Source organism: Callithrix jacchus, chromosome 5 (assembly GCF_049354715.1).
Source record: "Callithrix jacchus isolate 240 chromosome 5, calJac240_pri, whole genome shotgun sequence".
Lineage (NCBI taxonomy): Eukaryota > Metazoa > Chordata > Mammalia > Primates > Cebidae > Callithrix > Callithrix jacchus.
The window spans coordinates 108,087,889-108,114,064 of NC_133506.1; the positions used below are offsets into that span (position 1 = coordinate 108,087,889).

Genomic DNA, 26,176 nt, shown 5'->3' on the forward strand with positions numbered 1-26,176 from the left:
TAGGACATGCCTCCAACAGGAACTGTGGAGGTCACACCGCATTCATTTGTATAAATGTCCTGGTTATTGATTTTGCTTTTCACCTTCTGGTGACTGCCTCCTGCATGCTAATTCTCATCCTGGTGACCTCAGCTGTGGACATAGTTTTAGCATGTACTTCACCCTGCTGAGACCTGACCCAGCTCTGACAAAGCTCCAAGCTGAACCTCACCCACTGTCACCACAGCCCTGGTCTTGACCACAGATTGACTCTCACACTGATCAAAGCCTGGTTATACTCCTGTAAGCACAACTTCCAATGCCATAAGGAAAGCCTTTCTTCTTACCCTGGGGTCTCTGCTTCTACTGGCTTGACAGGACTCCAGAGTAAAGAATCTCCTTGTCCCATGCCAGGAAGGCTTCACCTCTAGCTCATGGAGCTGAGGGCTTGGTCACATTCTCCATATGGCCCATCCAGTACCACCCATCACCAGGCTCGCAACATGGATTTTTCCAAGAATCTATATATGCATTGCCTGGGGTTCTGGGCCACAAGATTGCTCACCTTCACCTTGCACTGCCTACCACGCACCACCCCCCACCCCCATGGCCCACCTACAGTCAATACCAGAACTCTCTTCCTTGCAAGGGGCAGTCCCCACACAGCCCATCCCCAGACATGTTGGGGCTGGTTCCGTGGCATCCCCTTTTCCACTTCCCCTCCATCAATGGGGAAAAAGGGAGAGGGAGAGTGGGGACTGTGGAACACCTGTGGTTTGCTTCTGTGATGGCTCCTTGGCCCAGGAGTAATCACGCAGCTTCCCACAGTGACATCCTTCCACTCCCTCAGGGAAACAAACAATTCTAGCCTACTATTCTACAGATGAGGAACCTGAGGCTCAGAGACCCAAGACTTGCCTGAGATCAGATAGCAGTCAGTCAGTGACACAACCAACATGAAAACCTAGTCCTCTAAGGTCCAGGGGACACATATAATTCTCCACTTATTCCCCCTTCCTTCACCCTTGGGGTTGGAAACTCCCGGGAGGCTGAGTGATGGCAGGGAAAGCTCAGATCAAAATGAGAAAGTCTGGCATGTGCCCCTCATTCTCTGTGAGACCTGGCCCTGACTTTGAGCCTTTGTCTGCAAAATGGGATGATTTAGCCCTACACTGCCTTCCTCTCCCAGTTGCTATGGGAAACCAGGAGTTAGAGGCACAAGCAGATTCTGTAACACAAAGCCCAGTTCCTCAGGCCCCAGCCTCTCACCTTGGGGAGTGGTGGAGGAGAGGACCAGCCAGGCTAGGCACTGAGAGGGCAAGAAACCAAGGACGCAGAAGACAGGGGTGTAAATGCAGAAAGGTGGACTCCTTCAGCTTCTAGCTCAGATGGTCCCCTTAGCCCTGCCAAGGAAGACAGTCTTGTACTTTGCTCTGATCCAGATACCTAGTGTCAGATGAGCCCTGACAATAAACCCTAGCTCCAAGACCACCACTACCACCACCATACCCACCCCATTCCTGGCCCTGATGGCATTTTTGTCGCTGCAACTATCAGGGCCTGGTCCGCTTGTGCACATTCATGGGAGGAAGGCTATTTAGATGCTGGAGGGGGTAGGGAAACCAAAAGAAAAGAAGTATTTCCCATTCAAGTGAGGAAATGGACCTGGACCTCATAGCCAACAGAGCCTTGCAAGGCCACTGGGAGCCTCATTGGCAGAGCCTGTGAGGTGAGGCCCAGCATCCTCATTATATAGGTACAGAGCTGTGCCACCGGCCCACAGCCATGCAGAACCTCAGGAGAAGAGCTGGGCCAAGAATCCAGATCCTGCCAATTAAAGTCACTTCCAATAACACTATCTCTAGCAGTTAATTTCATGAAAATACCTTCATTTGTACCTAGATGTTTGGTGGCTCTAATTGGAGTGTTCTTTTCATCTAAGTAGAAGGTTAAAGTTTAGGATGCATCTGATATTTTCTAAATGAAGACACACATTTTGCTATAAAAACAGAAGATAAAGTGACCTAGGCTTGACATATACAACCAAATCCCAAATCCCAATGCCACAGTGACTGTTCTAATCCCAACCTTGCATCCTTTCAGGGATGAAAACTTAAAAAGAAGTCTCATTTTCTCTCTAGAACTTAGCATTTCATAGCCGGAAACCCTAGGAGATCTGAGCTATTCCAACAGGTCAACGAATCCTCCTTGGTCCACTATGCTCTTCTTACCCATGGCTTTCTGGCCAGACTACCTGTCACCCAGCCATCTTCAATCTCTGCAATGAGGAGCTCACGCAAGGTCCAAGCATGGTTCCATTAAGAGGATCCATCCTGCACTAGAGATTCTGAATTCTGCATCTCTGGCCTTCTCTGGGACAGGGACAGGGGTACCCAGGGCCAACCCTGAGCCTGGCCAGGAAAGCACGTCCAGAGGATACCCACTGCCTTCCACAATATGGACTACTGGGTCTAGTCCACGCTCTCTCTCCTTGCTGGGGCTGTGAATCCACAGCACTGAGCCATTGCCTTCCTGGCTCACTCTGGCCACCCAAAGATGCCAAGCTTGGGTGTAGTGGCTCATGCCTATAACCCCAGCACTCTGGGAGCTGAGGCAGGCAGATCACCTGAGGTCAGCAGTTCAAGACCAGCCTGGCCAGCACGGTGAAACCCCATCTCTACTAAAAATACAAAAAAAATTAGCCAGGCCTGGTGATGTGTGCCTGTAATCCCAGCTACTCAGGAGGCTGAGGCAGAAGAATTGCTTGAACCCAGGAGGTGGAGGTTGCAGTCAGCTGAGATTGGGCCACTGCATTCCAGCCTGGGTGACCAGAATGAAACTCCATCTCAAAAAAAAAAAAAAGTTCTTCAAGCTAATTCCTCCCATAAATCCTTTGTTCTGGCTGTTCCCACTGTCCAGAACACTCTTCCCCCCAGACCCACAGGTGGCTCATTTCTCATGACTCAGCTCTCAGCTCGGGGCCACACCCCTGGGCACCTCATGCAGTCACCCAGTCACTCTATCACATCCTTTACGTTATATGGTGGGAAGAGTCTCCATTTTTTAAACAGCATTACTGCAGCACAATTGACATTCCATCAACTACACCCCTTTAAAGCACACGGTTGGGTAGGTTTTGACATACATACACACTTGTAAATCATCACCCCAACCAAGCTAGTGAACAAGGACCTATCCCCTCTAGAAGTTTTCTCCTGCCCCTGATGATCCCTCCTCCCCCAACTCCCCAACCCCAGGCGACCGCTGATCTGCTCCTGGCACCACAGATTCGTTTTCACTTTCTAGACTTGTGTATAAATGGAATCATACAGGATGTACTCTGCTTCAGTCTGACTTCTTTCACTTGGCATGATTATTTTGAGATTTATCCATATTGTTGCATATATCAGAGGTCCGTTCCTTCTTAACTGTCCCACGATTTGTTCGCTCACTCACTGATGCCCATTTGGGTTGTTTTCAGTGGTGGGGCTGTAATCCATCAAGCTGCTGGGAACATTCATGAACAAGTCCGCAGGTGGATAAATGCCTTCTTTTTCTTAGAGAAATGCTAAGGAGCAGAAGGGTTGGGTCATATGGTAGTTAAGCATGATGAGTTCCTTAAGCAGCTGCAGTAGACTTTCCAAAATGATTGTACCATCGTACATTCCCGCATGATCTTGGCTCACTGCAACCTCTGCCTCCCAGTTATTGTTCTGCCTCAGCCTCCCAAGTAGCTGGGATTACAAGCGCCCGCCATCAAGCCCAGCTACTTTTTGTATTTTTAGTAGAGACAGGGTTTTACCGTGTTGGCCAGGGTAGTTTCAATCTCTTGATCTCGTGACCCACCAGCCCCAGCCTCTCAAAGTGCTGGGATTACAGGCATCAGCCACCACGCCAACCCGGCCGGAGCATTTTTCACATGCTTACTTGCCAGGTATGTATCTTCTTTGGTGCAGCATTTATTCCTTTGTGTTATTTTATTTATGGTAATTCTTAATAAAACTTATTTGCTTGTATATTATCTTCCTATTTGTCACCCACCAACAACCCCTAGACTATAAGCTCCATGGGCTGGGGCAGGATTCCCTTGCTCCTATATCCCCCACACCTAGAAGAGTGCCTGACACTTGATGGACAGATGAACAATCAATACTGTTGAAAGAGTAAATGAATGAGGCTGAATTCTAGCTCCTGCTCTGCCTCTTTGTGTAGCCCTGAACAAGGCTCCCTGGCCTCCGTTTCTCATTTTGTAAAGTGAGTTGGAGGTGTTAGATTCAAAAACCTACAGGGTCCTCCCAGCTCTGGCTTGTTCTGGGTTGGAGGCCACAGCCCCTTCTGACCACTCTGGGTTTTCCCTTACTCTATGTCTTCTAACCTCAGCACTGCTAGGCCATGGCCCCCCAGATATCCTGTCTCGACAGAAGGAATGGCACCTCTTTTGAATCTGGGAGCCTGGACCACATAGTCCATCCTGCAGCATCTAATCACCCCTGAGCCCCAAGCCTGCCACCTTAGCCAGAGAAGCTGGCACCCTAGCCAGTTGTTACGGATCCAGAGAGCTCCATACTCCTGCCTGACTGTCCCCTAATCCCTCCCATGCCTTCCATACATAACCAGAGACCCCAGAACCTAGCTAGGACTTCCCTCTGCTCCCAGACCATGAGCTCTGAGAGCCTCTCACCTCACCAGGTAAACCCCAGTGTTGGGCCAATGGGTTGGGGTCAATGGCTGCAAAGGAGGGAGGATGGTCCCAATATCAGTAACAAGTCAAAGGGAAAGGACTGACCTGGACACTAAACTCTTGGGTTCCAGCCCCTCCACTCCCACCTTGATGTGTGAGCTGGGGAGGTCCCTTCTGTGCTGTGGCCTCAGTTTTCCCATTAGTGCACTGCAGAGGAAGGAGATACAGTGTTCCCAGGCCTGGTCAGTGCTGCTTCTAGCAATGCAGTTTCTTCCAGTTTAGACACCACTGATTTCTCATTCCTCTGGTCATTTTTGTATTAGTTGAGGTGGGCAGGGGTGGGGAACCATGACAGGGGTTACAGGCAAAGGAGGGAAGAGATGAGGGAGCTCCCAGGGACAGAGGCGGCACCCAGGGCAGTCTGAAGCACAGGAGCTGGCTGCCAGTGCCCAGTTGGTCTCTTCAGGGAGACACAGAGAAGGTCATCTGTGAAGACCTCTGCATGTGGAGGAATTGCCAGACTGGACATCTGTGGCAGCCAAGGAGTCATCTGAGAGGTTCATGGGGGAAACCCAGGGAGCTTTGAAGGCTCCGATGCAGGATGTCTGTGTGGGACTGGATTTAATGGTGCTGGCCCCACCACAACTATAGCTGGAACTGTTGAAGTCACAGGATGCAAGGCCCTGCTCAAGCAGAGGACAGATACTACGCCCAAGGTTAAGGTCAGGGTTCAGCCTGGGCTGGAGAGCAGAGGGCAGGGAAACAGCCCTTCAAGGGATGCTCAGAAGCCCAGGGCTGGCCCCAGACACAGAGCATCTGGCTGGGCTGTGCTGGACCAGACTCCTGGGAGAAAGAGAAAGGATGGCTTCACCTCTCACTGGCTTGAGCCAAGGAAACATGCAAAGGCCTTGGTCTAGGGAGGAATGGAAAGGAGGTTGGGAGGTAGCAAATCAGAACTAAAGAGGGTCCCAGCAGCCTGTAGGGCAGATCCTGTGGTTTAGGAATACAGATGCTCTGGAAGAGGGCAGATGGGAGGGATGTGGCAGAGATATGAGGTCCTGTAGGGTGTGGGAGAAGCAGAAGATGGGGTAAACAGGGTAGACTCTGGGATACTGAAAGAGTGAAGAGAAGAAAAGGAGGTGGCCGGGCACAGTGGCTCACACCTATAATCCCAGCACTTTGGGAGGCCAAGGCAGGCAGATCACTTGAGGTTGGGAGTTTGAGACAAGCCTGGCCAACATGGTAAAATTTCATCTCTACTAAAAATACAACAAAAAAAATTATCCACATATGGTGGCATATGCCTGTGATCTCAGCACTTTGGGAGGCCAAGGTGGGCAGATCGCTTGAGTTCAGGAGTTTGAGACCAGCTTGGCCAACATAGTGAAACTCTGTCTCTACTGGAAAAAAAAATTAGCTGGGTGTGGTGGCTCATGCCTGTAATCCCAGCTACTCAGGAGGCTGAGGCAGGAGAATTGCTTGAACCCGGGAGGTGGAGGTTGCACTGAGCCAAGTTTGCACCACTGCACTCCCATCTGGGCAACAGAGTGAGACTCCATCTCAAACAAACAAAAAAAGGAGAGATGATGAGACAGAGAAGGCAGGGCCACCAACACCAGAGGAGTGAGAAGTGGGGCCAATTTCATGACGGAACAAGTTATGAGATGAAGAGGAAAGAATGGGGACAGCTGAGGGGGCCAGGGAGATGCTGTCAGCTGTAGGAAGCACTGCAGCTGCTCTCAGGGCTGGCAGGTGAACAGGGCCCCAAGGGACAGAGCTGACCCTCGCACCACCCACAGACGCCTCTGTCGTCAGTTGGTAATGCAGAGGCCTGATGAACCACACGCATGTTTTATATGAAAGTCTTCCAAGCATCAAAATATTGAAGCCGTTGTTGTCTCACTGCGGGTTAGTTGCTATGGAGAAATTCAGCCCCGGCAGCCACTCTAATCAGACACCCATGGGAGACAGGCCCAAATGGGCTGTTTAGGGCTGGCATCAGGCAAGGGGTTCCCCACCCAGAGCCAAGAAGGGGGAGGCTTGAGTCAGGACAGCTCCCTGCCTCCCTGCCACACTTCCCTGAAAATCACCCAAACTGAGTCTTCTCCATTGTTGGAGGTGCAGAGCTGATAAGGAAACGGAGACCCAGAGAAGGTGAAAGACCTGCCAAGCTCACAGAACAAGTTGACAGCATGGTTGAGACCACATCCCAAGTGCCCTGCTCTAGGTATAGATGTCTTCCCGGCACATAATCTGTTTCTATTCCAAGACCTTGTTTGCCAGGCATTTCAAAGCCGGCCCAGTCTCAGAAGTCAGTCAATCCCCCTAAATACAATGACTTCCCAGAGTGGAGCCACGCAGGCCAAGCAAGAGCCAGGGACTGTCCTGGACTGTGGAGCAAGACACTGGTGCTTCTCCCTGACTCCCATGCAGCCCAGCTGAGCATGGCTGGGGAGGGTTTTCTCTGCTCAATTCCAGACCGACTCCACCTTCCCATGCCCATACACTTGAGTGGGTGCTCACGCCCCTGAGCCTTTGCTCAGGCAGATCTCCGCCTGAAATGCCCACCCCACTGGATGCCCCTTTTTCCAATCCCAGTGTCAACAGTGCCCCTTGCTATGTCTCGTTGGGTTGGCTGTGATGAGATGCAGAGAACACTTCCCCACCTGCTATCTCTCACTTGAACACAGGCAACAGTCTTGCTAACACTCTGGATCTGCATCTATGGGGCTGATTTTTTTTTTTTTTTTTTTTTTTTTTTTTTGAGAATGGAGTCTTACTGTCACCCAGGTTAGAGTGCTGTGGTGTGATCTCGGCTTACTGCAGCTTCCACCTTCCGGGTTCAAGCGATTCTCCTGACTCAGCCTCCCGAGTAGTTGGGATTACAGGTGCCTGCCACCATGCCCAGCTAATTTTTGTCCCAGCTTCCTGAGTAGCTGGGACTACAGGCACACACCACCATGTCCAGCTAATTTTTGTATTTCTAGTAGAGACAGGGTTTCACCATGTTGGCCAGGATGGTCTTGATCTCTTGACCTTGTGATCCGCCTGCCTCGGCCTCCCAAAGTGCTGGGATTACAGGCGTGAGTCACCACACCCAGCCAACAGCCGGCACTTTTACTTAGTGGCATCACTCCGCATTCATAATTGTATTTGTGTGTTCCGTCTTGGACGTCCGCCTCTCCTGCGAGGCTGTAAGTTTGAGAAGAGCAGCAACTGTGCTGACTGGTTGCTGCAGGATCCCTGGAACCTAGCAGAGCTCCTAGCACATGTTAGGGACTCAGAAAATATATCAAATAGCAACCAGGTGAATGCTGAACCCCTGCTCTCGGCACACTCACAGGATGGGTAAGTATGGAATGTGGAGCTGCAGACACCACGACTAAGTGGGGAGGGGTGAGAACCCCTAATCGGGATCCTCTTCTTGGGGCTTCTAGGAAGGTCACCCAGCCAGTGATGTGAGTTTGGGGTTCACTCACCTCTGGCATCAAAGAATTCATCATCTGAGCTCTCCACAGAGTCGCTGAGGACATTTCGAAGGTGCCAGGGGGCACCGCCGCCCGGGGGAGGGCCACCTGTTAAAGGGAACATATCTGTTAACCAAGCCTGAGATGGTGTCCCAGTATGAGGGAGGTGACCCAAGACCCCCCTGGACTAAAGACCAGTTAGCATCCTGCACATCTGCACCTTCTCCCTCCAAGGCCTCAGACCCCATAGAGCCCTCCCTCTTCTGTGCCTTCACTGAAGTTCAAAAACCTCTCTATGTAAGCTCAGCAGAGCAGGAATGAGTATGCCCATTTTGCATGTCCTAAAACTGAGGCCGGTGGTAATTATGAGCCTTTGCCAAGATGACTTTGCCAAGCCACGTCTCAGTCAGCAGCAGGGGAGATCTGCTGTATGAACAAACGAGCTCAGACGTTTAAACAGCAGTGGTTTATTTCTCACTCACACACAGGCTAGAAGGGAGCTCTGCTCATTGTGGTCACTCAAAGGTGCCACCACCTTATGATGTCACCAGCCCAAAAGGAGACATCAAGGTCTGGCCAAGCAGGGGAGAAGGGCTCAGAAAACCTCACCCTGTCTGAAATGCTTCTGCCCAGAGATGACACACTTCTGCTCACACTTCACCGGCCCCGGCTACCAGGCACACATGCCATGCCCCCACAGAGACCTGCGTTCTTGTATCAGCAACGCCCCTGTCTCAGTTTTTCCATATGTACAGTGAGAATCCTGGAAGAGACTGTCCTTTGAAACTCTTCTACTCTGACTGATATTTGAGGAGCCTGCCTGGGGTAGCTGTAGCTGTCAATAGACAAGTGGGAGGTGGATACCCTCCCCAGACACTGCCAGGTGAGCCTGATAGTGCAGTCCTTGGAGATAACCTGCTACAGTTCCAGTTTGCCACACCCCATACCCTGCAGGATGCTAGCACTGTTCCCAGCCCTGAGTCCAGATCCCAGAACATAAAATGCCACTAAAGGGAGAGGGCCAGCCCACACCATCCAGGGACACAGCCCTCCTGCCTGTCGTTCCTAGCTGTCCCACCACAAACTCCCAAACACACACCCAGCTTGTACTCCATGGCTTGGAGCCCAGTGCAAAACACATTCTGAGACATCAAAAGGACAGAGGTTACAGTGAGCACCAACTCAGTAGGCACCTCTAGGTACAAAGCTGACTCCCTAAGGTTCTGATCCCCTGCCTCGACCACTGTGGGCCAACGTCCCACTCTTGGGCCCTCAGGCAACGGGGTCTGAGAGTCCAGATGCACCATAAGTGTGTTCCTAACACGGATACGGGACTCTTTTCCAAATGTATTCTAGCTATTGCAATAAGACCAGAAAAAAGAAATGAAAGGGATACAGGTTGGAAAGGAAGATATAAAATAGTCTTTATTCCCAGATGGCATGATTGTCTACACGGAAAACCAAAACTCTACAAAATCTATGTTAAAAATAACTACCGGAACTAACAGCTGAGTATAGCAAGATTGTAGGATACAAGATCAGTATGCAAAAGTCAATTGTGAGCTAGGCGCAGTGGCTCACGCCTGTAATCCCAGCACTTTGGGAGGCTGAGGCAGGCAGGATCACCTGAGGTCGGGAGTTTGAGACCAGCCTGACCAACATGGAGAAACCCCATCTCTACTAAAAATACAAAATTAGCCAGGCCTGGTGGCACATGCCTGTTATCCCAGCTACTCAGGAGACTGAGGCAGGAGAATTGCTTGAACCCGGGAGGCAGAGGCTGTGGTAAGCTGAGATCACACCACTGCACTCCAACCTGGGCAACGAGAGTGAAACTCCATCTTAAAAACAAAAAAAAGTCAATTGCATTCCTAGATACAATAAATGAACTCAAATTCGAAAATGATAATACTGTTAACAATAGCACATACAGAATACTTAGGCATAAAGCATATGTAAAAATTTATGTGATTCAAAAACTCCAATCACTTAAAAATTATTCCTGAATTATATTAACTGCATGTTTTCTCAATCAACAGATACCAAAGGTATAAAATCTATCATGCCTACTATATTTGCACACACTATGTGAATGTGCTATATTAATACACAAATATGCCTTGCTATTCAAATCTATTCCATTTCTAAGAAGTAAGAATTTGGATAGTCAGGAAAGTCCTATTATCCCCATCTGTTCAGCTCCAGAGTTTTAGAGAGTAAGCAGCAAGAGTTTAAGTAGCAATGGAGGCCGGGTGCGGTGGCTCACGCCTGTAATCCCAGCACTTTGGGGGGCCGAGGTGGGCGATTCACAAGGTCAGGAGTTCAAGACCAGCCTGGCCAACATGGTGAAACCCCATCTCTACTGAAAATACAAAACATTAGCTTGGCATGGTGGCGGGCGCCTGTAATCCCAGCTACTCTGGAGGCTGAAGCAGGAGAATCACTTGAACCTGGGAGACGAAGGTTGCAGTGAGCCAAGATTACCATTGCATTCCAGCCCAGGCAACAAAGTAAGACTCTGTCTCAAATAAAAAAAAAAAAAGTAGCAATGGAGTCAGCTGAGGATTTATCTGGATCTATTTGGCTCCTGAGTTTGAATAGCAAAAACCCAGTAAGAGGCTCCTCTATATGGTGACCTTATATATGCACAGTTTAGATCCATCTAAGAACAAAGGCAGAGGCATTCTCTCTGATAACATGTGCGGGGGTCTTAGGGGGAGGTCTGGGGCAGAGGGAAAGGCTATAGGGAGGCCCCTCAGCTCCATTTGAGGGAGTAAGTTCTCTCAGCTACAGATGAGCAGAAAAGTAAGGGGCTGGTGGGCATCAAAGGGGGCCTCTCATTCCACAGACACTCTCTTGGGTACTAGGAACACTAAAGGGACTAAAAGGACAGGACTGGGCTCTCTCAAAGCTTCCATTCTGCAGGCATGGAAGAAAGAGCTGGCCTGGGTCAAATAAACAACCAAGGTAATTTCGGCTGAAAACTTCTCCCTTCCTACGCCATGTCCTCCTTCCTCCAGTGTCTCTTATATGATAATTACAGCCTAAAGAATAGACAGGCTTGAACCTGCAGATCTGTACATCCACGAGGAGAAAATGGTGGGGAAACTCAGCCTCAGATATCAAAAGAACTTTGTCACCTACTGTAGTTACCAATGCTGAACTAACATGATGTCTCCTTTTATTATTGTGACTCACTTTTGTGGTCAAAATATATATTTAAATTTCTTTTCAGATGCATATTTTGTCTTGTTTACTATTATTCTACTTGGTTTCAAAACACACATCTGCCTTGGTTTTTTTGTTTTGTTTTATTTTGCTTTTGAGACAGAGTTCCACTCTTGTTGCCCAGACTGGAGTGCAATGGCCCAGTCTCAGTTCACTGCAACCTCCATCTCCCGAGTTCGAGATTCTCCTGCCTCAGCCTCCAGAGTGGAATTACAGATACCCACCCCCACCACACCTAGCTAATTTTTGTATTTTTACTAGAGATGGGGTTTCACCTTATTGGCCAGGCTGGTCTCGAACTCCTGACCTCAGGTGATCTGCCCACCTCAGCCTCCCAAAGTGTTGGGACTACAGGCATGAGCCACTGTGCCCGGCCCCTGCCTTGATTTTTAAAGGTATACTGGAAACAAGATCTTCCCTCCCTTCCAGCAGGGGTTTCTCAGCCCAACTTTTGGAAAGGTGTTGGGGTGTGTGGAACCTCAGTTATATACACTTGTAAAAAAGAACCAGTAAAAACATCTGTTAAGATGGGACATGGGAACTGCTCCCTGCATCTCTTCCTCCAGTATGCAGATTGTTTAGCAAACAACAAAGGTCATATTTCCAAGAAGGAAAAAAACAATGGGCAGTGTCTCAGGAGGGGTTCGAGGGAAAGACCTTTGTGGAAAGGTATCAGGTGAGCAGAGGCCTGGATAATAAGAAAAGCCAGACATGCTAAGCATGTGTGGGTATGTGTGTGTCTGCATGTGTGCTCATGCACATCCATGTGTGGGATGGACAGGGCAGAATCCATGGATAACAGCCTTCCTGGATGAAGTAACTGCAAGGGTAAATTCCCACATGAGCTTGGTATGTCCAAGGGGCAGAAAGAAATCCATGTGGCTAGAGCCAATGATTGAAGGGTGACAGGAATAGAGGAGGTGAGAGAGGAAATGGACCCACACCAGGTAAGGTATGACCTGGTCATGGATGGAAGCTTGGAACAGGTGAGTTTTAAGGCTCCTCCCATGGCCCAGACTCTATCACCTGCAAACTTCAAGAGGAGGGGAACAGAGATGCCAAAGAGGGTCAGAAAGTCTCCTGGAGGAGGGGACCACCAGTTATATGTGCTAGAGGCCACACAGGCTCCTGAGAGTCAGAGTAGGTGGGCATGAGGACCCCGGAACAGTGAGGGAAAGGCTCAGAAGCAGCATCCTTGAGACGGGTCCTTGCCCTGCAGTTGTCTGCATTTTCTGGGTCCAGCACAAGGTCCCACACAGAAGAGGGCCAAAAAGTGTTTGAGAAACAAATAAATGAATACAAATGATTTGCTTAGTGAGTACAGCATGCCAGACAGTCTGCTAGCTGCTTTTCAGACATTATCTAAAGTCATCCTAACCAAGCCCAGCAAAGCAGATATAATGAATCCCCACCTTACAGTTAAGGAAACGGAGGCCCGGGGACGTTTCATGAAGGCATTTGCTCTGTAGGAGAGCTCAGGGCAGGGGACCTCAGGCTCCTCTTCTCTCCATTGCCTGCTCTCCTGGCAACAGCAATCCTTCCATCTGCTGCTGGCCAGCTGGGTAAGGGGCCAGAGGTTTGCCCCTGGCTCTTCATGGACCTCATAGGGGGTCCTATCAGGTCTACAAATCAGTGTCTGGATATCCTGGTAATCCAAATGGATGTCTGCATTCCTATGTAGAGGTATCTAGTGTTACAGGGCATCTATCCCTGTGTCTGCATGGCTATTGTGCGTGTCTACATTCCTCGGAGAGTGTGAGCCTACCAACCTGCCAGCCCCCTTCCTAATACTGTTCCTACGAATCATGCATGCACACTCCCATAGTTCTCTCCCTCACTCCCTCACACACAAGCAAATCAGCTCCAGCCATGGGTGAAAATTTAGCAGAGGTTAGAGCAGGGGCTTTGGAACAACACAAGTCTGGGTGCAGTGTTAATTTGCTAACCTAGGACCTGAAGCCAGCTAACTTCTCTGAGCCTCGCTTGTCTTATCTGTAAAATGAGCATCATAATCCTTACCCCACTGCTAGGAGACTTAAAGGAGATCAGCCCCAAGATCCAGCCCATTGCCTGGCACTTGGAAATGGTGGCCTTGTCAGCTACAGGACCAGGGATGGAGGCAAGGTAAGCCCACCTGAGGGGCTTCCAGGCAGCTGCCAGGGGCCCTCCCCACAGCCTCAGAGGTCTACCTGTGTCCTCCAAGGCCCAGCCCAGCTCTTCCTGAAGGCCCTCCTTCTATCCACCTTCACTACCACATTTACTTATATTTTTATTTTTCATTTTTTAATTGAGACGGGGTCTTGCCATGTTGGCCAGGCTGGTCTCGAACTCCTGAGCTCAAGCAATCTGCTCACCTCGGTCTCCCAAAGTGCTGGGATTATAGGAGTGAGCCACTGTACCCAGCCCCAAATTTATTTAAAAACTTGTCAGGATTAAAAAACAAGGGAATATCCCAAATCTTCTCCTAGCAATTTAAAGAGAAAAAAATGACCCTTCACCCCAGTGATGCTAGCACAGCTCTGAGCTGGGCCCTTCAGTGGGAGGGGCTGCTGGAAGCCATCCCCACTCCCTCTCCTGGCACCCCTACCCACCACCTCAGGTCCAGTGTGCTCTCCTAGACCTTGTCATGGGCCTGGGCCTCCCTAGTATGGGTGCAGCCAAAGATTCTGCTCAGGTCATCAGCTCCTCCTGGCCATCCTTCCCACCCAGGGACATCGAAATAGCAGACATAGAGACAGACAGGGAGACAGATGGACAGGCATCTCCTGCACGTGTTCTGCTCTATATCAGGGACCCCAAGCAGCCCTAGCACGGGGGCAGAGTCCTCAGGTACTCTGAGGAGATGCCACCCCTGTGCTCAGGAGCCCTGTCTGACGGGGAAGACATTTCACAGTGAGGAGTGCCCTGACAGTCAAATGCAGAACAAAGGTATTGGCTGATGCTTCCTGGGCCAGATCTTGGGCCAGATGGTGCCCGGGAGGAAGGAGTAGGGGACAGAGCTGAACTGGAACAGTCCCTGCCCTCAGAAGTGCCAGCCCCGGGGTCACAGCCCTACAATGCTCCCTGCACAGAGCACAGGAGGAACAGAGGAGCAGGCAGCCTGACCTGGCCCGTGCGAAATTCCGCACCCACTCTGTCCCTCAGCCAGTGGGAACTACACCTCCCAGAGGCAGGGACTGGCGAGGATGCCCAGAGGGTTTCTGGGGGAGGGAAAGCCAAGCAGAGCCTTCAGGGAAGGGGTGGGCAGGGTTGGCCAGGCTGGGGAAGGTGGGAGGATGGGAGAGAGACATAGGCCAAAATAATCGAGCCATTTCCAGGGAAAGCTAGATCTAGAACTTTCTTCTCAAGAATAAGGATCATCAGGGCAAAGGAGGGCACATGGGTATCTGCTGGCAGCTGTGGCTCCAGGGATATTCAAATAACACATGCAATTCCTAGACCTCCAGGGAGGAACAAGTACCCCAGAGCAAGGTACTAGTGGGTGCACAGCACCGAGCCAGCACCTGCACCTCCTGGCCTGTGGCCACAGCTTGTATGCGAGGCTCCCGCAGATGGACAGGTGACTCAAGGCCCACCTCCTCTCTGCCTCCTTCTCCCTCCTGGGCTGATTCCAGTCCCAGTTCATGGGTCAGTTTCCTGCTCTGTGAAATGGGAAGGATAATCGGGCTTACGTAGTGCTGCAGTGAGGATTACATGAACAAACATTTGAAAAGGTTTAGCAGAGTGCCTGAGACTCCATCAGTGCTATAAAAGGGTGTGTTAAATAAAATAATAAACCATGATTCTCCAAGGGCTTTTCTTTTGTTCTTTCATATGTGGGGGCTGTCCCAGGAGAAATAAGAGGGCAGCCTCCAAGGGCAGGCCCCTCTCCTTCTTCTCAGCCCCCTGGAATGGGAGCCTCTCCACTCCACTCCCCAAAGGCTGGAAATGGCCTGCCCCTGCCCACACTCATGGGGGCCAATCCCTCTCTCCTCCCTCCCATCGCAGATCCCTGAGGCTTGCCTTGTCTGCCTCCTAAACTTGAATACTACAGGCCAGGAGCTGCTCTCCCGTCCCAGCGTCTCCTTCCACCAGCCTGGGCTTCAGCAGCACATTGCCACTGGGAAGGCCTTCACACCATGCTCCTCTTCCTCTCCAGGCCTTTGCTCCTGCAGGTCCTGATGCCTGAAATGCCCTCTCTCCCCGCATCCCACCCCCAAATCCTATTGATGCTTGAAGCACCAGCTGGAAGTCTTTCTTGGCCCCTCAGGCCAGGCTGGATCCCTGCTTTCTCTGTGTGCCCTTCATGTCCAGTGTCTATGTCCCTCAGAGCACCTATTCGCAGACTGGGTCCAGGCCTGCCGGCCCTACTGGGCTGTGGGTTTTCCCTGGGCAGACATCTGGTAGGAATCCTCTACAGGCCCCTATCCTCCACCAGGTCAGGGCTAGGCACAGAGAAGGCTCTCGTTATGCTCAGTGTGGCCCAGCACAGGGGCGATCTTAGCAAGGTTCTCTCTCAGGGGAGCATCCCATAGGGAATGTCCTCAGGCTTCCTCTCTGGATCAAGGTGAATTTGGAGGCCAGACCAGTCCAGGGCCAGCCAGCCCATCCTCAGCCTTGAAGAGTGGCTGTCCAGGGAGAGATGAGAGGCCAGGAGAAGCTGCTTCCAGAAAAATGCATGATTGAAGAAAACCAGTGCTAGTTGGGGGTTGGTTGCTATAGAAACATGTCCTAACGATCTCCCAAACTGCTATATGTGCCACCGATGAGCTCATGTGCTCGTCTGTTTCAGGGGACACGCCAGGAGCCCTGGAAGGGTCTATCTGCTGGAGTACCCAGCATCTGAAGCCAACATCCTAGAAGACCCAGGAAGAAATCCACCTTCCAGGGCAACCAGGCCAGTCCATCCATCCATGGGTGATGCACTCCAAGACTCAGGCTGACTTCAGGTTGCAGAATTGTCCAGAGAGTGGCTCAGGTCTGACCCTAGCCATGGCCCAAATCTCGACGTCAACCAGCTATCCCCACTATGTCCTGCCAGCCTCAACTTTCAGCTTGGCCACAGACTGAGTCATAACCCTGGCAAAAGGCCAGGCCACAACCCCTGTCTCAAGCCACACCATGAGCCTGATCACAGATCCAGCTTGACTCAGTCACAGACCAACAACACTATTAGCCACAGACTAAGCCCTAACCCTGGCCACAGAATGGCACCCAGCACAACCAAGGGCTTGTATCAAGTAACTTGAAGGGTATGTTCACTCTAAAGTCTGTACAGGCCAGGTGCCGTGGTTCATGCCTGTGATCCCAACACTTTAGGAGGCCGAGGCAGGCAGATCACCTGAAGTCAGGAGTTCAAGACCTGGCCAACATGGCGAAATCCTCTCTCTACTAAAAATACAAAAATTAGCCAGGCATGGTGGCACACGCCTGTAATCCCAGCTACTTGGGAGGCTGAGGCAGGGAGAATTGCTTGAACCCAAGAGGTGGAGGTTGCAGTGAGCTGAGATCATGCCACTATACTCCAGCCTGGGTGACAGAGCGAGACTCCATCTCAAATCTGTACCGCATTGTATATGGTTGCTTGGGATTTCCACAGCCTCCGCTGCCTGCCGTCTTCATGATAGCCCAGGGAAGTCAGTCAGGATTCTTGTTGACTGATGAGAAAACTGAAGCTAAGAGAAGAAAACTGACTTCCTACCATCACGCCGCCTTTTTCTAACATCAAGGGGGGTCTCCAAGCAGGGCCCAGTTGGCCAACCCAGTTGCTTTGGGAAAAATGTGCTTTTTGAAGACCTGCTGGTATGTCATAAATATGCCATTTAAATACCCATTAATTACTTTATTTAGGAGATAATTAGTGATTAATAGCTTTGGCTATCTATTGTACTTTCATTTGCTCTGCCAATTAGGCTCCCAACAGTTCAGAATTATTTGGAACAATTCTCCCAAGGCCCAGCTGTCCCCCCTATGTCCCGCCAGACTCCTGTTCCATAAGGAGGAGACTTTCTCCTCCCTCTAAAATGAGTTCCCTCTAGCACCTGCCACTGTGCCATAACAGGCTCTGCCACGTGCAGGCTCCCCAGAAGGGCAGCCCAAAAGACAGGACAGAGGGAGGCGTTCCTTCCCATCATCCCAGGATCCCCTTGCAGACAGTGGAGAACAGGGTCTCCAGATCCAGGCACCAACCCGGGCAACAGGAGGCCAGTTTAGAATCAGACTCCTCAAAGGACACTGGGGTCTCTTTCAAAGACCACTGCCTCAATGAGACAACCAGCATTTTGGTGAGTGCATCAAAGGTTGCCATGAGCCTGGAGCGAACAGCAGGAGAGTAGCAGCTCCCCAACCCATGCCAGCAAGAGCCAATGTGACCCCATGCAGGTGATACGACTCATATCACCTGCCACTCCTGGATTGCAACTGAGCAAAGATGGGGCCCAAGGTTGCCTCTGTCCCCAGGCCCCTCCATTTGGTGCCAAAGCACGGTGCCAGGAATTGCGCGCCAGAGCCTCAGAGGTGGAGCTGGATAATGCTGTCATCGCTGCTCCAGATTATACTATACAAGAAGGAAACACAAAGGCTGCAAGGGATAAACACACACACACACCCGAACTGGGCAGTAATGGGAAAGCTGAAAATAGCTTTTTACCACAACGGATGACTCCAGAGTTGCTCGGCTGGGACTAGCCTCATGGGGGGCAGGAAGTAGGAGCAAGGGGAAAAGAAGGAAGCCCCAGGAGCTATGTCAGGGCCAGAAGGAGTTCTGTCGAGGATGGTAATCTGGACCAATCCAGAACAATAAGGAAAGGTCAGTGGCGTATGAGTGATGGGAAGCCACAGACACTCAGAATCTCTGAAAGACAGATTCTAGAACAAGCTAGAGCCTTCCAGCTGCCAGCGCCAAGAGCTCGCAGCCCCATATCCTGCACACCTAGGTCTCTCCCCGAGGACGGCAGGAGTGCAGGACGTGATGTGCTCTGCAAATACCCAGAGCCAAGCAAACACCGTGTCAGCAGCAGACAGCTCAGAAGAGGCCTCTCGGATCCATCAGAACTCAACGCCCCTCCCAGACAGAGCCCAACGCGTTTCTATTTTTGCTTTCAACCCTTGTTTGGCATCCCTGCTCCCAGCTAACAGACGGCTACTTCCCCTCCTTCCAGAATAATGGGTCATCTGGGAGGAGGAACACCTCCTCTCTGGCCTCCCATGTCCCAGGTCTACTGATAAACAGGCTGACCCTCCCAAAGAGAGATGAGGGTTCCAACACCCCCAGGAACCTTCTCCTGGTAGGTGGTTCACTCCAAGTTGTCTTGCTCACCAGCCCTGGAGAAAAGCTTCACCAAGACACCTAGAGAGAGCAGCTTCACAAAACCGGAGAAGCCTGTTCTCCAGAGGCAGATGCAGCCCCCTCCACAGCCCCCTGACAGCCCTGGCCACATGGACTACACCCCTTGGAGCCCCGAAGTCACTCACACTCTGCCAACTCCAGCCACAGATTGAACCCCAACTTGCCACACCCTGCACCCAATCTCCAGCCTCAAATCAAGTGCTGGCAGTGACCACACGGGCTTCCAGCCTGGCCCAGTCTGAGCTGTGGCCCCATGAACGTGTGAGCCTCACAGATGCAGCCATGGGAGAGCTTGTGGAAGCAGGTGGGCTGGGTGGGGCCCCACTGCTGGGACCCAGCTCCCACCCCAGAGTCATGGACAGACAGGAGGCTCCTCCTGCCCTGTCTACCCTTGCCATACCCATGCCCTGTGGGGGCTGGTGGCCACACAGCTGTGCAGGCCTCCACAGGCACACGTGGGGCCCTGGAGGTGGCATTTACCTCCGGAGTGACTCACTAAGCCTCCTATTCCGTTTGCAAAAGAGGGAGCAATTGAGCATTTTCTTTCTCTTTAGAAAACAGGAATTTTAAAAGAGAAAAGAGTGGAGAGAGATTTAAGGGAGTGGGTGGGGAGCTCAGATCTCATTTGATTTCCAAACTCATTTGTTACTCATTCTCCCCCCTCCCACACCGAGCCCTTCCCCAACGGGGGCCACCTCCTTCCGGGCTCCTGGCCGCAGAGGAGATGATGATGGCCTGCCAGGAGGCACGAGCTCTCCACAACCAAGTCCTCAGCTCCCCACTGGTTCACTGACCCTCAAGTCTGGGAGGATCAATGAAAGGTCAGAGTTGAGATGGGGCAAGGCCTCTTCAGGGCACAGTAAAACCTCCAGCCAGGGAGGCCACTGAAGAGGAGAGAGCAGTGCTGGAGCTGGAAAGAGCCCAAAGCCCATCCTGACCCCCACACTCTTCCTTTTCCATTTTACAGATAAGGAAACTGAGGTCAAAGGGGGAGGTTCAAGGTCAATCAGTGGCAGAGCCAGGGCTCTGCTGTTAGACAAGTGAGCTCCCAGGAATATTGACTCCGAGAACAGAAGAGACATAAGCTCTAATTCCAGCTTTGCCTCTAACTTTATGTGTGAATCTAGAAGTAGACAGTTAACCCTTCTGGGCCTCAGTTTCTTGTTCATAAAATTGGAATAACATTGGCTCTGCCTCAGACATGCTGTTGAGCCATCAGACAGAAAAGCATGCTGAAAGTCGCTGTAAGATCTGAGCCAAATCGGTCCCAGCACGAGAACTCTGATCCTAGAATCTCAGAATTCCTGGAAGGCAGCTGGGTCCTACCAGGAAGTCCCCAATCCCTAAAGCCTCCATCGTCTCTGAAAGTTCATACGCTCTGTCTTTGAAGGAGAAATGATGCCGGACCTCAGGGAAGGATCCTTGGCCTTTCTGGTCTCCGTCTCCCAACCTGCTTAACAGGTAGAACTGAGAGATCACCAGGCCTCCTCCAGCCATGAAGTGTTGTAAATACGAAGATGTATGTAAGAAAACATCACAGCTCTGGCCAATCTGACCCAGACATGGCACAGGCGAGTGGCTGGGGCAGTGACACTGTCCAGCCAAGTCCTCATATTCAGTGTCCGGCCACACTGGACTTCCAAACACAGGCAAGTCCCAGAAGCCTCAAATGGTGGATAAGGGGTTCCAGGTGGAGGGTCACAGGCTTGAGGTAGAACCTCTCTGTTTGAGCTGCACCATTCTTGGCTCAAACAAGGACACCACAGCTAGAACTCAGAGGCAACAAATGTCTCAGGCTGGGACCTGCCAGGTCTGCTGCTGTGACAGGTGATTTCACAGAGGCAGGCGTATTTGCATGGGAACACGAGGCACGTCCCAGCTACAGCACATCCCAGACTTCAGGGAAGCCCAGAAAAGCTTTTGAGAAGTCTGGAGTCTGGACACTGGTGTCTGATTTGACCATAGCCTTCCACTGGGGACCACAGAAGGTGAGTTTTCCATCTCCTTGCAGAATGCAATGCCCTTCCCAGGATACACAGTACACCAGTGTTTCTCAGAGTCATGCCTCAAATCCCCTGGTACCTCCCCAAAGATTTAAGAATCCCAGCATTCTCCAGGTGTGGTGGCTTATGCCTGTAATCCCAGTACTTTGAGAGGATCACTAGGTCAGGAGTTCAAGACCAGCCTGACCAACATGGCAAAACCCCATCTCTACTAAAAATACAAAAATAATCTGGACGTGGTGGCACATGTCTGTAATCTCAGCTACTCAGGAGGCTCAGGCAGGAGAATCGCTTGATCCTGCCCGAGGAGGCAGAGGTTGCAGTGAGCCGAGATCGCGCTACTGCACTCCAGCCTGGGCAATAGAGTGACACTCCATCTTAAAAAAAAAAAAAAAATCTGCTCTGGTCCCCTTTCCAAGCTTCCAGATGTTTCCTCCTTTGAGTGATCTATCCACTAGTCCCTGCCCCTGGAAGCCACAGAGTAAGAGGCCCAGGAGAAGGTCTGGCTTTGGGAGGATGTACGAACACACGCCACGCTCCAGAGGACCCGAAAGGAAGCTGACTCAGCAGAGCAGGGTCCAAACTGAGACTCCAGAAACCCAGGCTCTGCCATCACCTTCTGTGATGCTGGCCAAATACCTGCCCCTCACGGGTCCTCAGTGACCCACTGTTAATGAGGACTTGGAACATGGTCTCTGGAAATGTTCCCTCCCATCCTAATACTGTAAGATCAGTATTTTACTGACTCAAATTACTAGGTTTGCTACACAGAAGCCTGCCAGCTATGGCCCTCAGAGCAGAGGCCAACACCTGAGAGTAGAATAAACTGGTTCCTCCAGCCTGGGCAGCCCAGCCCTGTGGCCTCAGCCCTGTTCCTGCAGACATCCATGCCCCACCCTGAGAGGTGCCAAGACCCTCTAAGCTGCTCACTCTGCTCCTACCTAGCCTGGGGACCTGGCCCCCTCCCCCCCCCCCCGCCCGCCACTGACATTCTCCCAGTGAGTGAGAGGGGCAGCCTTTTGGGATGCAGAGGGAGGGCCATAGGGAGGTAGACAGAAAGGGAGGGGCAGTGTGGCTGGCAGGAACCAGAACCAACCCTTCCCAACAAAGGCAGCTCCACCAGACTGGCCTCTCTCCAGCTTCCCAGGAGCCCTCGCGTCCCAGCCAGAGGACTCTGTCGAAACACCCAAGTCTTAACACAGCATTTCTACCTTCATGCTCTTTGGAGTTCCTTGTTGCCCTCTGCACTTTTTCACTTCAGCCATTCAGCTTCTTTACTCTTGGGCACCTCCTGCCCACCCTCCATCCCTACCCTTAGCAGCCCCTTTACACTTACATATGTGCCTCTCCCCTTCCATCCCCCTAGCCTTTGTTCCAGCCATTACCCCCACATGGAAGCCTGCCCTGACCACCTTTCTCTCTCTTTTTATTTATTTATTTATTTATTTATTTATTTATTTATTTATTGAGATAGTGTCTCACTGTATTGCCCAGGCTGGAGTGCAGTAGCGCAATCTCGGCTCACTGCAACCTCCACCTCCCAGGTTCAAGCAATTCTTCTGCCTCAGCCTCCCGAGTAGCTGGGACTACAGGCATGTGGCACCACACCCGGCTATTTTTGTATTTTTAGTAGAGACGGGATTTCACCAAGTTGGCCAGACTGGTCTCGAACTGCTGACCTCAAGCAGTCCACCCACCTTGGCCTCCCAAAGTGCTGGGATTACAGGTGTGAGCCACTGCACCCGGCCCTGGCCACCTTTCTATCCAAACTCTGTTAGCCTTTAGGGCCAATCTCCCAGAGAAACCCAGGCTTCACTGTCTCAAGCCACTCACTGGCCCCTCTGCCCCTTGGGTAGCTCTGTCCTATAAATTATCCCTTCCTACACAGAGCTTCTGAATCCTCCCCACCCCTGCTCCCAGCTTCCCTGTTGCTGGCTAGACTGGTGCCATCATAAATGATTCCTGTCTGTGTAACTGAAATCTCCCCTAGAGATTGAGAGCTGGTAACAACCCATCTGGATTTCACCTTCCGAAGATTTATCTCATCCTCTCTGGGCCCTGGTAACAATTTTTCTTGTACCTGGATTCTCCTGGCAGTGTGAAAGTCCTTTCACTGCCTCCCTTCAGCTCTTGTCTGACACAAGCCATGCCACAAGTCTGGCACAGCCATGACTGGCTGCTCAGGCTGTGCACTGCACAACTCCACGGGTATTATTCACTAGACCACATGTGATGACCTAAAGTCAGGCACCATAACAGCCCGGGAGCCCAAAGCTCTATCTTTTCTCTCCGTGGGTGATCTACTGGCCAGATTTTAGAGGAAACACCTCACAGATCATGGCGCAGACCCCTCACTCACAAGCCGGTGCCACAGCCTCCACTCCCGGCCTTCAGCCACCCTTTGTTCCCATGTCATCCCCCAGAGTGAAAGCCTGATTATTCCTGCTGATCAGTCTGCCCATCTGAGACAGGTGGTACTGAACAGCCACCTTTCTCTCTGTTACGTGTTTGCCTTGGGCCTCAGTTTCCCCAGCTGTGAAGAGGAGATTTGGGTTCCTGATCTCCAAGGGCTCTCTCTGTTCTGAAGCTCACCAATCTTTTCCTCACAGATTTTGCCAATGGGGAATATGTGATTCTCATACACACATTACTGTGTGCTGTTTTCAATTCAATAGGCTTAGGAGCTTCAAGAAGAGAAGGGAGGCAGGGTGCAGTGGCTCACACCTGTAATCCCAGCACTTTGGTAGGCCGAGGAGGGCAGATCATTTGAGGTCAGGAGTTCAAAATCAGCCTGGTCAATATGGCGAAACCCCGTCTCTACTAAAAATAAAAAAAAATTAGCCGGGTGTGGTGGTGAGTGTCTGTAATCCCAGCTACTCAGGAGGCTGAGGCAGGAGAAAGTCTTCAGCCCGGGAGGCAGAGGTTGCAGTGAGCCAAGATCGAGCCACTGCACTCCAGCATGGGAGACACAGTGAGACTCAGTCTCAAAACAACAATAAAAAAAAAAAAAAAAGAAGAGAAGGGACATTTCCAAAATGCAGAGGAGCCTGGGAGAGCTGAGAAGCGAGAGGTAACCAGACTCCTCGGGATGACTGCTGAGTATGGGGGCGCAGGAGCCCAGGCACTGGATCTACAGACTCGAGGAATCTGCATCGCCTTGAGGGAAAGGGCCAAGCATGAAATTGCAGCAGGAAAAACAAAATGTTAGAACAGCATGAGGCATCGATGCTCAGAGCAGGGCAGTTTTTCCACCTGTCACTGGAACAAGTTCTCACAGACGCTCAGCCCAGAGACCAAAGGACCCACATGCTCAGGCAGAGGGACTGAGACAGGCACCCCCATTTGGTACTGGGGGGGTGACCTATCAGGGCAGTGATGGAGAGTCCAATTGGACCTTGGAGTCCAATAGACCTGGCTGTGAGTCCAGGCTCTGCCCAGACCATCTGGGCCACCGTGAGGCTATTTCTTTGAGTATCTGTTTCCAGATGTTTTCAAAGGGGGAGAGTTGCATTTCCTCACTCCCAGGATCATGGTGCAGTAAAGAGCTTAGCACCCTGCCCACTACACAGAACAGTGAACAGTCACTGCTGTTGTGATGACAGTGCCCTGGCAGGTGACCCGTGCTCACAGCATCCAGGTGCACACACACTCAACACACAGGGTAAGGCAGCAGACAACACACACGCCCGGCCACAGGCCCGTTTTAAAGAGTCGGGCGAGTGAGGACCCAGGCATGGTGGAGAAAGGAGGGAGGCAAGATGCCTTTTTCAGCCTCCTTGGTGTCATCCCACAGTGCCTCCCTCAGGAGGGGAAAAGGGAGGGGAGTGAGAAAGTAGCTGTTTAGCTGTGTTCCATACTGGCTGGTGTCTCACACAACTGGCCCCACCCCAGAGGACTCCTTGGGGACAGAATGAGAGTGTATCCTCAGGCACTTAAATCACAGGCTCAGTACCTACACGGGGAGACAACCAGTCCCCAGCCCAGTGTCCCAGGCAGCTTTTGGGTGTGGGAGTGGATTGCCACACAGCCCAGTGGTATTCACACCCAGTGTGCATACGGGTGAATTCACACCCATTCCTTCACTGTCATGCTCAGTCCTGGGGGACGGCATGGCACCTGTGAACGTCACGGGTTGGGTGTCAGTTCATGGTAGATTCTCACACACCAGCCTCACAAGAAGCACTGCCGAGACCAGGCTTGCCACCACCTACTGTATGGCCGGCCCTGTGGGCACAGCTGTCCTCCACCCGCCTCCCAAGGCACCATCCGGCCCAGAGTGCGCCCAATGAGTCATGGGCCTGGGTCTCCCCAACATGGGCGCAGCAGGGGGGCTAAGTCCGCCTGAGCCCCGGTGCCCAGCTCAGGGCCTCGCACAGAGCAGATGCTAGTGAATGAACGTCGGGCTGGATGAATGAACGAATGACTAATGCCCGCTCCCTCAAACCACGGGCTACACCGTCTGAACCTGCGGGAGGGCAGAGCCCACGGGACCCCAGAAGAGGCCGCACCTTCAGACCTCTGCAGCTGAGCCTTTGCGTCCCAGGGTCGATGGGGGAGGGGGCGGGGCGGCCAGCAGCCGGCGCAGCGCGGGGCTCCCCTCCTTCCCGAGAAGGAATCTGGGTCTCAGGGCTGAGTGGAGGGAGGTGGGGCGGGGGGGGGGGGTTGTGGCATCCTGGATGGAGAGAGCTGCAGGACGAGGGGGCGCGTCCCAGTTCGCGTTGGGTGCGTGGGACGAAGCAGCGGCCCCGGGACATCCCCTTCGGTGGCCGAGCCCGGGTCTGCCCGGGGCCTCGGGCGGGGGCGGTACAGATGGCTCCCCACGGAGAGACCGACCTGGGGCGCCGCAGACCTGGCCCTTTCCAGCGGGGTCCTGGAGAGGGGGACGTGGTGTCCCGCGAGGTGACCGGGGGTGCAAAAAGGACTGAGGGCGCGCGGAGCCCCCTCTCCACGCTCAGGAGGTCCAGCCCCGCCACCGCCCCGTCCACCCGCGGGGAACCTCCGCCCACCTGCGCGAGGGGCTCACCTGGGCCGGCGGCCCCTCCTAGAGACGCGCGGGTCCCTCCCCCGGGCCCGGGCCCTGCCCTCCCCGCGCCCGCCCTCACCTGCACGGCCCGCCTTGGCCATGTCCCGGGCGGCGGGCTCCGGCGGCGCTGCCCGCGCTCCTCGCGCCTCCCCGGCCCAGCCCCGGCCGCCTCCGGCCCCGAATGGACTCCGTGCGCCGCGCCCGCGCCCCCGCCCCGCTCGCCTCGGCTGCCGCCACCGCAGCCGCCGCCGCCTCGCCGCTCCCTCCCGCTCCCTTAAAGGCGCCGAGCGGCGGCCGCGCCCCCCCGCCCGCGCCGCCGGGGAGGGACTGACGAAGGAAGGCGCCCAACGCCGCCCCCGCGGGCCCTCACCCCCCGCCCCGGGCCGCGGCCGCAGCGCTCCAGACCGCTCCGCTCCGGCCCGCGGGGCCAACGCAGCGCTCAGGGGGGCACCGCAGCGCGCAGGGGGC

The 26,176-nt window shown here is 52.6% G+C and overlaps 1 protein-coding gene across 2 annotated transcripts in view; it reads right to left on the reverse strand.

The window, feature by feature from the left end:
- The window catches only part of PITPNM3 (PITPNM family member 3), a 105,871-nt gene extending 79,980 nt beyond the window's left edge, over positions 1–25,891 (reverse strand). Inside the window, exons 1-2 of one of the 2 annotated variants that reach the window (XM_035301110.3) lie at positions 25,788–25,891; positions 8,140–8,235 (exon numbers count right to left, since the gene is read on the reverse strand). In XM_035301110.3, the coding sequence (XP_035157001.3) occupies positions 8,140–8,235; positions 25,788–25,809 (118 nt within the window). In that variant the 5' untranslated portion in view covers positions 25,810–25,891. Of the gene's footprint in view, positions 1–8,139; positions 8,236–25,787 lie in introns of those variants that run through there. The other variant, XM_078374092.1, reaches the window with a different exon arrangement.
- Positions 25,892–26,176: the final 285 nt, after the last annotated feature.